General features: G+C 51.3%; 1 protein-coding gene across 2 annotated transcripts; it reads right to left on the reverse strand.

The window, feature by feature from the left end:
- Window positions 1-4,106: 4,106 nt before the first annotated feature.
- On the reverse strand, window positions 4,107-10,777 carry LOC123122252 (homeobox-leucine zipper protein ROC6). Of its 2 annotated transcripts, XM_044542407.1 has the most exons (8): window positions 9,952-10,777; window positions 9,584-9,816; window positions 9,378-9,495; window positions 8,555-9,244; window positions 8,377-8,478; window positions 8,071-8,298; window positions 6,296-6,880; window positions 4,107-5,034 (listed from the first exon to the last, which is right to left on the reverse strand). In XM_044542407.1, exons 1-8 carry the CDS (start codon window positions 10,129-10,131, stop codon window positions 4,621-4,623), a joined length of 2,550 nt encoding a protein of 849 aa, XP_044398342.1. In that variant the 5' UTR covers window positions 10,132-10,777; the 3' UTR covers window positions 4,107-4,620. The 2 variants fall into 2 exon arrangements, with proteins under 2 accessions (XP_044398342.1, XP_044398341.1); XM_044542406.1 differs by having other exon boundaries at window positions 8,071-8,478.
- Window positions 10,778-13,961: the final 3,184 nt, after the last annotated feature.

Raw genomic sequence — 13,961 nt, forward strand, 5'->3', positions numbered from 1 at the left:
ATCATTTTTTAGAGCATTGTCCCAAGTGACGAATAAGAATAAAAAAATGAGAGAAAAAGAGAGAAGGGACAATGTTACTATCCTTTTACCACACTTGTGCTTCAAATTAGCACCATAATCTTCATGATAGAGAGTCTCTTGTTTTGTCACTTTCATATACTAATGGGAATTTTTCATTATAGAACTTGGCTTGTATATTCCAACAATGGGCCTCCTCAAGTGCCCTAGGTCTTCGTGAGCAAGCAAGTTGGATGCACACCCACTTAGTTCCTTTTGTTGAGCTTTCGTACATTTATAGCTCTAGTGCATCCGTTGCATGGCAATCCCTACTCCTTGCATTAACATCAATCGATGGGCATCTCCATAGCTCATTGATTAGCCTCGTTGATGTGAGACTTTCTCCTTTTTTGTCTTCTCCACATAACCCCCATCATCATATTCTATTCCACCCATAGTGTTATGTCCATGGCTCGCGCTCATGTATTGCGTGAGGGTTTATAAGTTTGAGATTACTAAAGTTTGAAACAATTGCTTGGCTTGTCATTGGGGTTGTGCATGATGAGAGCATTCTTGTGTGACGAAAATGGAGCATGACTAAACTATATGATTTTGTAGGGATGAACTTTCTTTGGCCATGTTATTTTGAGAGGACATAATTGCTTAGTTAGTATGCTTGAAGTATTATTATTTTTATGTCAATATGAACTTTTATCTTGAATCTTTCAGATCTGAATATTCATACCACAATTAAGAAGAATTACATTGAAATTATGCCAAGTAGTACTCGGCATAAAAAATTCTGTTTTTATCATTTACCTACTCGAGGACGAGCAGGAATTAAGCTTGGGGATGCTTGATACGTCTCCAACGTATCTATAATTTTTGATTGCTTCATGCTATATTATCTTCTGTTTTGGACATGATTGGGCTTTATTATCCACTTTTATATTATTTTTGGGACTAACCTATTAACCGGAGGCCCAGCCCAGAATTGCTGTTTTTTGCCTATTTCAGAGTTTCACAGAAAAAGAATATCAAACGGAGTCCAAACGGAATGAAACCTTCGGGAACGTGATTTTCGGAACGAATATGATCCAGGAGACTTGGACCCTATGTCAAGCAACCAACACGGAAGCCACGAGGTAGGGGGGCGCGCCTACCCCCCAGGGCGCGCCCTCCACCCTTGTGGGCCCCCTGTTGCTCCACCGACGTACTTCTTCCTCCTATATATACCTACGTACCCCAAACGATCAGATACGGAGCCAAAAACCTAATTCCACCGCCGCAACCTTCTGTACCCATGAGATCCCATCTTGGGGCCTGTTCCGGAGCTCCGCCGGAGGGGGCATCCATCACGGAGGGCTTCTACATCAACACCATAGCCTCTCCGATGAAGTGTGAGTAGTTTACCTCATACCTTCGGGTCCATAGTTAGTAGCTAGATGGCTTCTTCTCTCTTTTTGGATCTCAATACAATGTTCTCCCCCTCTCTCGTGGAGATCTATTCGATGTAATCTCCTTTTGCGGTGTGTTTGTTGAGACCGATGAATTGTGGGTTTATGATCAAGTTTATCTATGAACAATATTTGAATCTTCTGAATTCTTTTATGTATGATTGGTTATCTTTGCAAGTCTCTTCGAATTATCAGTTTGGTTTGGCCTACTAGATTGATCTTTCTTGCAATGGGAGAAGTGCTTAGCTTTGGGTTCAATCTTGCGGTGTCCTTTCCCAGTGACAGTAGGGGCAGCAAGGCACGTATTGTATTGTTGCCATCGAGGATAACAAGATGGGTTTTTTTTATCATATTGCATGAATTTATCCCTCTACATCATGTCATCTTGATTAAGGCGTTACTCTATTCTTATGAACTTAATACTCTAGATGCATGCTGGATAGCGGTCGATGTGTAGAGTAATAGTAGTAGATGCAGGCAGAAGTCGGTCTACTTGTCTCGGACGTGATGCCTATATACATGATCATACCTAGATATTCTCATAACTATGCTCCATTCTGTCAATTGCTCAACAGTAATTTATTCACCCGCCATAAAATACTTATGCTCTTGAGAGAAGCCACTAGTGAAACCTATGGCCCCCGGGTCTATCTTCATCATATTAATCTTCCAACACTTAGTTATTTCCGTGCTTTTTACTTTACTTTTATTTTACTTTGCATCTTTATCATAAAAATACCAAAAATATTATCCTATCATATCTATCAGATCTCACTCTCGTAAGTGACCGTGTAGGGATTGACAACCCCTTATCGCGTTGGTTGCGAGGATTTATTTGTTTTGTGTAGGTACGAGGGACTCGCACATAGCCTCCTACTGGATTGATACCTTGGTTCTCAAAAACTGAAGGAAATACTTATGCTACTTTGCTGCATCACCCTTTTCTCTTCAAGGGAAAACCAACGCAGTGCTCAAGAGGTAGCAGCCAGGTCCTCCTCTCGCGATGGAGGATCTGGCGAATGCGGCCGTCCTGATGGCGCATCTCGTGGCGCTGACGCCGACCGTGTGGGACCTAGGCCCCTCGTCCGGGTGAAGGAGGAGGAGAACGCCATCCCGGCCGACCCGGCCCGCCTCCTCGTCCAGGTGAAAGATGTAGTCCACGTCTCGGCCGAGCCAAAGGCGGAGACAGAGCCCGAGGGCCTGGACCACGCTATGCTCGATCTCACAACCCTCCAAGCACGTAACGAGGCGCGGGACCTCACATTCACAGACGAAGAGAGCAAGCTGCCGCTCGTGAGTCCGAGCCCTACGCGTGGATGCAGGATATCCTGTCTGAGAAGGAGGACGACGATGATGGCGATAACACCGACGCTGGCGTAGATGACGATGACGACAACGCCGACTAGATGGCACCGACCACCGAGTAGCATAAGTAGTCTACTCCCCCTCTCTCAGTTTACAAGGCGTGCGCGTATTCCTAGATCATCAATTTGACCAACCTAAGAGAAGTCATATATTACAAAAAACATACCATTATAAACTTCAGATGTTCTATTTTCAAAGGGTATGTTTTTTGTGTTATATAGTTTATATTACGATGATAAAATTGGCAACCTAGGTATACGCGCAGGACTTGCAAACTGAAACGGAGGGAGTATATGTAGCAGTGTCAGCTCGAATACCCATGTTTCTTATTTTAAAACTGTTCTTTAATGACATCTGTAGTCACTAATTATATTTAAATGCGACGGATTTTAGCCAATATTATAATTTCATTTAATTTAGCACGTTCAAACTTGCGTTTGGTATGTTAATTTCAGCTTTAGTTGCCCCTGCATATGAAGGCTGTATTTGCCGACTTTGTGTTTTTGCCCGGCCGCACCGGAGTGTGCTCTATATCCCATTTGACGATCGCCGATACAGCAACTCTGCTGGAGTTGCTCTTAGTGCCGGCGCCCCTGTAGAGAAGGTAGTCCCAACACGGCAACACGTGAGCGGTCGGTCGGCCGCGTGGTGCAACCTTGGTGTAGCTTTCATTCGATGGATCAACTAATGAATACGCATGCGGTACATACATCAGCAGCTATAGATACGGGTATAGCTTCCATGGCATAGCATGTGCACTTGCCGACGTACGTATGCTACGCATTAACATACGCTGCAACGTTTGGTAGGAATGAATGGCCAACAACACAACAGTGTCAGTGTGTACGTGCACTAGCTATCAATGTGTATGCGATGCCCTGCAGACTCTCGATCTGTTGCTGTCCTCCACAAGTATTTGCTGCACAGAAGCAAATTAAAAACGAACATTGGCAAGCATGTATATCTTCAAGACCTTAGGTTTCACAGCATAAAAAACGAACGACTACTACTTAAGCGTGTGGACAAGAGGGATAAGATTGGTCACAGACAGTGCAACTGTCACGCCATGCATCAACTGGGAATTGTTCAAGTTAACACCAAATAAAGAAGTTCTAAGCCCTAAAAAAACAAACAAATATGTTCTAATTCCTCAAAAAAGTCCAACCTAAGCAATAACTTGACGTATTTTGGTTTTCAAAAAATCTTTCTTGAGTAAGCACGACTAAACCAGAACATAGTGTACATGAACTCATTCCAACATTTTCAAGCTAGAAAAGACATTTAGGGTAAGTTAACAAACGCAAACATATTATATATATCATGTTGATCTGATGATCAGCATCTTTGCCTAGGAAGCTTCACAGAAGCATGCATTAATAAAACCAAAGCACTAGATATATAGATAAAAAAATAAAACAAAGCCCTAGGGGGTTCTCTTCAGTCTTCACCAGAGTTTAAGTCAATACCCGAACCACCACATCAGCTAGTTTAAGCAGCGGCAAATTAAAATGCAAGCATGCCTAGCGCGAGGTTCGTTCTTGACTTAATCCCTAGTTCGCATCTCGCCCCGTTCATTTCCTCTATGAAATACTAATTCGATCTCCACACTATAATTTATTTGTATCCCAAGAAGCCACTATGATGATCTGAGTTCTCGCCTGAAATCTTCTTCTTCCTCTAGCTTTGTGATCTTCATCTTCCACGACCTGATCGAGCTAGTTAGACATTTGAAATGGCATCCGGCTGGCGCTGTATCGGTGTGTTGGCCGGAATCCATGTCAAATGCCCGCTAGCCATGGAGCTAGGGCGAGATGATGCTGGCCTGCAGGGCGGACTTGATCTTCTGGATGGTGCAGGAGAGCAGGTTGCTGACGGTGTCGACCGACTCCACGGTGAGCTTCGCCGTCGGCAGGTTGTTCACCAGTATCTGGAACGCCACGGTGACGAGCGAGCCGGGGCTGTTGTTGCTGCTGCCGCCATGAGCGTTGGGCGACGAGCCCTGGGGAGAAGGGTCAGTAGCGGCGGCCGGCGCAGTGTGGCCGTCGGGGAGGATGGCGAAGCCGGAGGGCAGCAGGGAGACGTAGGCCGAGTCGCCGCCGCCCATGACGACGTGCATGGACTGCACGTCCACCGGCGCGTACACCACCAGCGAGCCGGACGCGTCGGTGCACGTCTCCTGCAGGATGAGCATGTTGTTCTGGTTCCCGCTCGTCGCCTGCAAGCAAATTAAGCAATATCAGTGACATGCATCAGCCATGCTATACTTGTACAGTTGTACCAGATGTGGACAGTCCTTGCAAGCATTTAAATTGTCAGCTTAATTAAGGTACGGAGTAAAAAAATTAACTGAAAGTGTAACATTTATTTGCTTAAGACCTCCAACAAACTAGGAGTGGTTCGAATTATAACTAGTAAGATCGTACATTCAATTGCTTTCTTTCACTGTGTTGAATTTGTTTGCGGTACAAACATATTACTCCCTCTGTACACTAATGTAAGGCGTTTTTGCAGCTCAAATTGAACTGTAAAGACGTCTTATATTATTGCACGGAGGTAGTATTATCCAAGACAAAGGAGGTCTTAAAAAAAGTGGCAAAGATCTGTATAAGCAACTTTGGAGAAAACTGAAAAACTGTGCATAGTCTCAACTTTTTTTTTGTTAGGATGGTACTTCTGTAAATTCAATGTGTTTTTCTTTAGCCAATCATGCTGGTAGAATCCTGGTGTACTTGAGATCAAAAGGGGATCCTGGTGTACTTGGTGTCAACCTCATGGTTCTACGAACCAGGATATTCCCAAGCCGCTTTACAAAGAAATCAAATAACGGAAGAAAGAGATACTCGTCATGGATCTTTGAAAAGTATAGTAGAAGAAAGATAAAGCCAATACTGACAGGCTTTGGTGAGCATGCATGCAAGCGAGGACAAGGGCAGATAGGCTGCATGGCTACATGCAAGCATGCCCCCAAAAGGAGGGAAAAGTTAACAGCTAGCTTTCTACTATCACAAATGTCAACCCTACTACTACCCCCCACCCCCAGACCCCAGTTCTGCAGCCAAGAACAATAATTTCTTGGAAGCTTTCTGCGTCGTCCTCTTCCTCCTGTCACTGTGCCCCCCAACCCATGCATTTGCCAATATGGCCATGAAACCTGCATCATGCTAGTTCATGCTAGTACAGTGCTACTCCATGGAGTAGTACGAGAGGTAGAGGAGTGCTTGACTTCTTCACAAACTATTCATCATTAACTATCTATCACTATTGATCTGGTTGCAGGAGTTTTGTCAGTTTAATTGCTATTTACTACTACTCCTAGTTAATGTTAGATGCACAGATGCTTTAATTTTACGTAAAAATCAACAAGTGTCAGAAGACACTGAGATTCATTATGAGCGAGGAACAGAAAAATTCAGAAGGAACTGGGATGTGTGGAGAGGAAATGAGAAATGATGGAAGGTATGATGTACTGTACTTACGTTAGGACGGAGGAGGGAGACGGCGTTGCCGTGGTGCTGGCCCTTGGCGATGTGGTCCATCTCCTGCATGGCCTCGCCGTTGGCGAGGATGTCCCACTCACCGCGGCGCTGTTCGTCGCGGAGGTAGTCAAATACACGCTGCGGCGGCGTGCCGGGGAGCCGCACGGAGGTGGTGGCGCTGAGCACGACGCCGGGGGGCTCGCCGGGCGCGCCCACGCTCTGCCTGGCCATCATGCGCACCTTGTCCTCCCCGCCGGCCGGGTCCCGTCCGCCGGCGCCCTCGACGCGCCACTCGTCGAGGCGGCGCCACTTCTGGGCGGCCGTGGCGCAGACCCCGGCGCAGAAGTTGTCAGCCATCCGCTGCGCCAGCCTGAGCATGCAGCGGCGCCCCGCCGGCGAGATGGGCTCGTGGCGGTCGCCGTGGTTGGGGTGCGGGTTGGAGCAGAGGATGGCGTGGTACTCGCACTGGCGCTGCAGCGAGGCGAGCCAGCGGCGCGCGCCCAGCGCCTGGCCGGAGCGGAGCAGCGGGCGGTACAGCTCGTGCACCGCCGCCTCGTCGTACTCGGCGTGAACCACCCACGTGACCTGCACAGTAGGGTACAACAGCGTCAGCAGTTACACTTACCACGGGCATTGATCGAATGCAGCTTCGCTTTCCCCGCTGGCTCCGGCCACTTGCCGCGACAAGGCAGTAATGGCGGCTGCCGGCGCACGCGCGGTGCCGGCCGGGCAGCTAGCTGGTCACGCACAGTAGCAAAGTAATAGTAAATCCGGCGTGCGTGTAACAAATGGCGTCGCTCACTGGCTGAAGCAAGAGGACAAGCCGCGCGCGTAGACACGGCCACGAGCAACGACAGCCAGCCTGCAACTGCATGCTACGTATCTGATCGGCCATGATATCACCGGAGCATAGTGGAGGGTCCAGAGGTTCAGAAGAAACCCAGTTGACCACTGCAAAGCCCTAGCTAAACAACACACTGCGCTGCTACAGTCGCAACCAGAGGGAGATTAGTATACTAGAAAAAATTACAGGCAAATGGTCGAACACGAGACGCGCAGTACAACGGCTGGCGATCAGATCGTGCACGCATAGACATAATCTGCGACGTAGATATGCTTAGGTTTGGAACTGAGCGTCGACCACACGGCAGTGGATCACGTGGGGTGTCAACAGGCCGCAACTGTGTCATTAGCTAGCATGGATCATGCACAATCGAGGATGAATCCTCCCACGATTGATTATTAAACTGGACTAGTTGAGTACTCGTCTACTTGTATAAGCAGCCAAGGAACCCTAAAATACTGGATCTGTCGACTAGCCAGGCATTTCGCGCGCACGGATGGAAGCATCGAAACAGTTGAAAATTGCTTTGCTCCGGGAAGCGAAAACAATGGCGATCAGTCGTCGCAGGCGGCACGGAAACCAACTGATCGTATCTATGCATGCACGTCCCGGCCCGTCGTCACACGAGACGAGAGCATTGACTTGCGGGAGGTGGCCTTGGATTCACCTTCGTCCACGTCCTTCTGTGAGAGCATAGAATACTGGGCCGCGCTGCCTGTACGTGCGCGCGGCGTTAATGTGGGCGGCCGGCTGACTGCCGCCACATGCCGACGCGCCGTGCGCCAATCTAGGCAGAAGGTCTGATCATGGGCTGGCGGTGGCCGTGCGGAGTTACGCCGGCCGAGGGAGCAGGACGACGGTACGGATGGCGCGTTCGTTCGACCGGTGGGTGGATGGGCGGGACGGACGGACGGACGGGTTGGTTACGTACCTTGGCGTAGCCGTTCTGCATGTCCTCGACGATGCAGCCGGAGGGGAGGAGGCGGCAGCCCATGTACCCTGCCGGGCCGGCGCCGGTGCCGGAGTCGGGGCGGAGGACGCCGTCCACCGACACGTCCACGATGGCCCACAGCCCGTCGGCGTGCTGCTTGCAGAAGCGTAGGAACGTCACCTCCCTGATCGGCACCAGCGGCGACAGCACCTGCAGCTCCGCGCGCATCTGCACACAACATAACGTCAGTGGTACGTCGCGCGGGCGAGCATAGGCTGGGCAAGAGCAAGGACGGTGCATGGTCACCAGTTGGATTGAGCCGCTGCGGGTGCCGCCCATGCCGCTCGAGATGATCTCCATCGTGCTCGCCCTCGCCACCACGCACGGGAACATCTCCGACCACCGAGCCTGCAGCATTGCACCGGTTAGCTCTTGTGTTTCTGCATGAAGCACCGCTAGTATCCATGTTGACGGCAATCCGCACCTCGTTCATGAGGCTGTTGACGAGGTCGACGCTGTTGATGATGGCAATGCCGACCTCGCGGGTGGCCTCGGAGACGTAGCCGGCGGGGCTGGGGCCGAGCACGCGGGCGAACGCGCGCCGGTACTCGTCGAAGTTGAGCGTCTCCAGCCCAATATCCAGGCTGGGCTGCCACAGCGGGTCGTCCACCTGCGTCACCTTCACCAGCTCCTCCATTGCCGCCAGCCCGAGCTCCAGCAGCGCGCCGCGGTCGATGGCGACGCCTTCGCCGCCGAGGCCGTCATCGAGGCCGCCGCCCATGATGCCTGTGGGCAGGCGCATGGCCGCCGAGCCGCCGCCCATGAGGTCGGGGATGGACTGCATTCCCATTCCCATGAAGCCGTTGTTGCTGCCGACGGCGAGGTCGAGGCCGGAGCAGAGGGACGACGGCAGGCTGAGCGGCGAGGAGATGGCGGAGACGGGGCGGCCGAGGAACTTGCCGGCGAGCGCGCAGACGCGGTCCAGCTCGTCCTTGAGGCGCGAGTTCTCGATGCGCAGGTGCTGCTCCTCCAGCGACACCTCCCCGAGCACGGCCGCGCCGCCGCAGTTGCCGCAGGTGGGGCTCCGCATCGCCTCCCGGATCGTCATGTTCTCCGTCCGCAGCTTGTCGTTCTCCTGCCGCAGCAGCGCGTTCTCGTGCCGCTCGATCTGCGTCTGCAACCAGCCCAGCACGATTACCAAAAAAGAAGAAGGAATTGATTCTTCTTGCCTAGCTTGTCACATCAACCGACACGTTACACCAAAGATAGATAGTGGATTGTTCTAGGTTCTGACTGACAGTCCGAACCTTCATCTGGGTGCGGCGATTCTGGAACCAGAACTTGACCTGGCGGCTCTCCAGGTTGAGCCGCCGGCTGAGCTCCATCCGCTGCTTCTCGTCGGGGTGCGGGCACTCCTTGAACACGCTGCGCCAAAATGAATCAGTCAAGCAAGCTGTAATTTAGGGCTAGATGGAAAGTAGACCAAGAACCCGCGAGAATTGCAATTGCTTACGCTTCGAGCTCTTGGATTTGCTGCGGCGTGTGGCGGTGGTAGCGCTTCTTCTTCTTGCGCGGGTTGCTGTTGTCCGGGTCGAGCTCGTCGGCTGAGGCGCCGTCCAGGTTGTCGCTGCCGGAGCGGCTGTCGTTCTCGTCCTCCCGCGCGCGGCCCAGCGAGTCGCCGTCGCCGCCGCTCCCCGTGCTCCCCATGAAAGCGCCGCCCAGCTGACCTCCGCCCTCCATGTTCGTCTGCCAATTAAACCGATTAAAATCCAAGGCAATTAAACACGGCAAAGAAGAGAAACTGACCGATTAATTAAGGCCAATAAACACGCAGTGGTATTGAGCGCATGAACGGCCGGGTTGTAGTATAGGATAGCATACCAGGCCGAGGGAGAGGCCGGTGGAGGAGGCAAAGCCACCGCCGCCTGCGCCGGCGGCGGGCCTGGGGATGGGCGGCGGGGCGAGGAGGCGGCCGGGGTTGTGCATGCCGGGGCCGCCCCCGCCGGCGTCGTAGGAGAAGACGCCGGAGCCGGCGCCGTCGAACATGCCGCCGAAGCTCATCTACGACCGCAAACCACAGACAAAGACTCCCCGGCTGTGGTTTTCTTTTCTAGGACGACTGACGACTGACTGAAATCTCTCCCTCTATCCCGAGAATTGATCCTGCTGCCCACCCCTGCGGCTGCAGGCGGGAAGGAAAGCCGATCCCCTCAGATCCCGACGATTGATTGCGTTGTTTTTATGAGGAAAGAGGAGGAGGGCTAGGCATGCATTAAAATAGCAGGAGCGGGCTATACATGGCATGACGGGCGCGGGGGCGGAAGGGAATCATGGCGCCCGGTGCAAACAAGGAAAGAGTCGCGACGTGGAATCCCTAGTAGCCTACAAACAGCGCCTCTGACTTGAACCTTCCTCCCCGACCCCCGGGATACTACCGCCAGTCTCCCTCCCTCGGCCGCCGGCGGCGATGGCGACGAACAAACGAACGACTACGAAATCAACTGAATAGCAACAAACGGCGCGCCCCTCAGTCAAGGAGAAGGAACTCGTGGAGGAAGAAGAGGAGAGGAGGAGAGTGCGAGATGGGAGGAGAGGGGTTGGGAGGCTGGCAGCTCCGGCTATGGATATAACGAAGCCAAGCCAGGGCAGGGCAGGCAGACAGCGTTGGTGCTAGATAAAGCCGGACATGTGGCGAGCAGATAAAACGGTTGTGTTAAGAGAGAGCTCATCGTGAGTGCGCTATGTAAACCCGTGGAAGAAAATGGCGACGGAAACGAACAAAAAATCAAGTGGGGCTGACTCGCACACGGGGCTGCGGCTGGGCGGAGCGACGCGAGAGTCAAATGGCCCCCACCGCCGGCGGTACATACGCTACCGACACCGGTGGCCGTAGCGGAGCAGCTCCGGCTCGTTCCGTACGCACAGGCACGGATCTGGGCATCTGGCACGCACGCAGCACGGATCTTTTTAGCGAGGAGTTAGCGGTGTGTACTGGTAGTATTTACCTTGAGATTAATTACCCGGCTGGGCTAGCCTCGGCGGTGGCTCGCTCGCTGTCAGCCGTGGGGCAAAGAGAAGAGGCGCGGAGGAGGTGGAGGTGGGGAAAGGAGGTGCGTGAGTCGTGACGGGGACTTGTCACGGGTGGGTCACCTTTTCGGATCGGACGCCGTACGCAAGGTCCCCGCGTCGTGGAAAATGCACGAACCGCGTCCGATCGACCGATGGAGGTGGTGGCGCACGGCACGGGGTGAAGGTGGGGGGGGGGGGGGGGGGGAGCAAGTGAACCCAACCGATGGGAAGGAGACCATAAATGGAGGGGAGGTGGCGGTGCGGTGGGGTGTCTCTGGCTGGTGTAACGTCCGTCCCGTCCGGCGGCTCGGCCCGGCTGGCATCCGCAACGGCAACCGGCGCGGAGTAAATGCCGTGGGCGGGCGGGGCTGGGCAGGCGCCGTGCCACGGCACACGGCACGGGACGTGGTGGCGGTGGTGGTGGTGGTTCGTTCGGTGAGGGCGCCACCGTATTAATTCATTGCTGTGTCCGTCCGTCCGTCCAGCCAGCCAGCCAGCAAGCGCGCTGCAGCTGGCCGGGCGTCATAGAGGTCTCGAGCGATCGTCGTGGCCGTGCACGCGCGCGCGTCGGGACGTGCATGGACTATGTACGTACGTATGCTCTCGACGCTAATTTGCCGTTGAGCTCTGTCCACCGGTCCATTCATTTGCGTGTGTACGGCTTCATATGCCATTCCTTAAATTTTTTTGAACCAATTCTTAATTTTTTTGCATGATAATGTGTGTCTCATTCATATAAAAAAAGATTAAAGTTCGACCCCTAAAAAAAGATTAAAGTTCGAGTCATATGCAGACCGACATGACAAAACTGAAAAGACCGCAGAACGTCTCTGAGCTTGACACCAACGCCCGTCACCTACCTCCGGCACCACCACAACAGCCAGCGAAAGAAAAAATGACGGATCACCTCCTCATCCGAGCTCAACGCGGCTCCATCGCTGATATGCAACTTTGCGGACCTCCAAGGTGGCTTGCCAAAGGCGAACCATTACCATTGAACGAAGCAGACCGGGCAACACCCCGGACACACCATCGAACTCCAGATATGGCACCCCCACATGACTAAGACGTCGGGGGAGGAAACCATACCTGCCATCCGTGAACCACGAGCCCAGCACACGTTCCGTCTTCCAGATGTCGTTGATGCAGACCACAATCTGCATCCGCTCCTCGACTACCTCCCAAGCTCCGCGGCGACGTTGGAGCAGACGCCGTCACAACGTCGGAGCCCGAGGACACATGTCCACCACAAGGATGCCGACGCCGCCATGACATCCCCGCTTGAATAGTCTGGTTCCCAGATCCTTCACCGACCATAGAGACGATCACCTCGCGGGAGAAGAATCTGGAGCTACTTTATTCAGCATCGCCGTCGCCGTCGCCGAAGCCAAGACGTCGAACAATCCAAAGCCCTAAGTTTCTTGGGCCCTAAAACCTAAAGCTAAAACAATCCACGCGCAGAGGAGAGCCGCCACAAGACGGCGCGGGAAGGAGCGGCTCTCCTGGTGGTGGCGGCTAGGTTTTGCTACCAGGAGGAAAACGGTATATTCTGTTGCGTCAATCCTTAATTTCTTACTCCCTCCGTAAAGAGCGTTTAGTTTTGTTTACGAAGGGAGTACTACATATGTATGGGCCGCTAATTGACATCTGTGTGTTCTTTCGTTTTTGTGCGTTCCCTTGGTTATCAAATCCATGAAATTTTTCTCCTAATCCAAAGCTCAAATGTTACCGTTCTGAACAGTATTTCCTCAAGAATTATTAAAAACATTTCAAATAATATTCGCAAAAAAAACATTTCAAAAAAATTCTGACTTTCCTTTTACGACAAACATTGCTTAGTTCTCTACCTGTGTAAGAAAATTTATGATGAGATCACATTCGTGGGGGTCTAGACAAAAGTAACAAAAACACTTCAAAATGCTTTAAAAAAAGTTTTTTGAAGCATTGCATTTGTTTTTTTTGCCCAGAGCATTAAAAATGTTTTTTCTTCATGTAATTTTGCATAAATATAGAAAATTCAACAATGTTTGGTGCAAAGAAATTTAGGACCTTTTGTTTTTACTATCTTTATGTTTTACTATTCACAAGGGTGCATTTGAGCTTGAATGTAAAATCTCCATGTCCATTAAACCGCAATTATAGTTTGGTGTGATGATGATTTTTGTTATGGGAGTGCGATACTTAATTTTGGCATGAAAATACTCCCTCCGTTCCAAAATAGATGACCCAACTTTGTACTAAAATACTCCCTTCATCTATTTTGGAACAGAGGGAGTATGTATTTTTATGTTGATACCATGTTTCTATTCTTTAACGGCCTCCAATGAGAATGCTAAAATCTGCGGGGAAAAGTACCTATGTTCTTTATTTTGGACAAGTGTCTGTACTCCACTGTTATGCCGGTGACTTTACGCACCAACAAAAACCGCATCCCTCCCCCTCCCACCCGTTGATCACCGAGTATTGCCACGCCGTCTCGACAGCGGTAAGTTCGACGCTACATGATAGCCCACAAGTATAGGGGATCGCAACAGTTTTCGAGGGTAGAGTATTCAACCCAAATTTATTGATTCGACACAAGGGGAGCCAAAGAATATTCTCAAGTATTAGCAGTTGAGTTGTCAATTCAACCACACCTGGAAAACTTAAAATTTGCAGCATAGTATTTAGTAGCAAAGTAGTGTGGAAGTAACGGTAACAGTGGCAAAAGTAAAAGTAGCAGTTTTGTAGTAATTGTAACAGTGGCAACGGAAAAGTAACTAAGTAAAGATCAATATGTGAAAAGCTCGTAGGCATTGGATCAGTGATGGATAATTATGTCG

This window comes from Triticum aestivum, chromosome 5D (assembly GCF_018294505.1).
Source record: "Triticum aestivum cultivar Chinese Spring chromosome 5D, IWGSC CS RefSeq v2.1, whole genome shotgun sequence".
NCBI lineage: Eukaryota > Viridiplantae > Streptophyta > Magnoliopsida > Poales > Poaceae > Triticum > Triticum aestivum.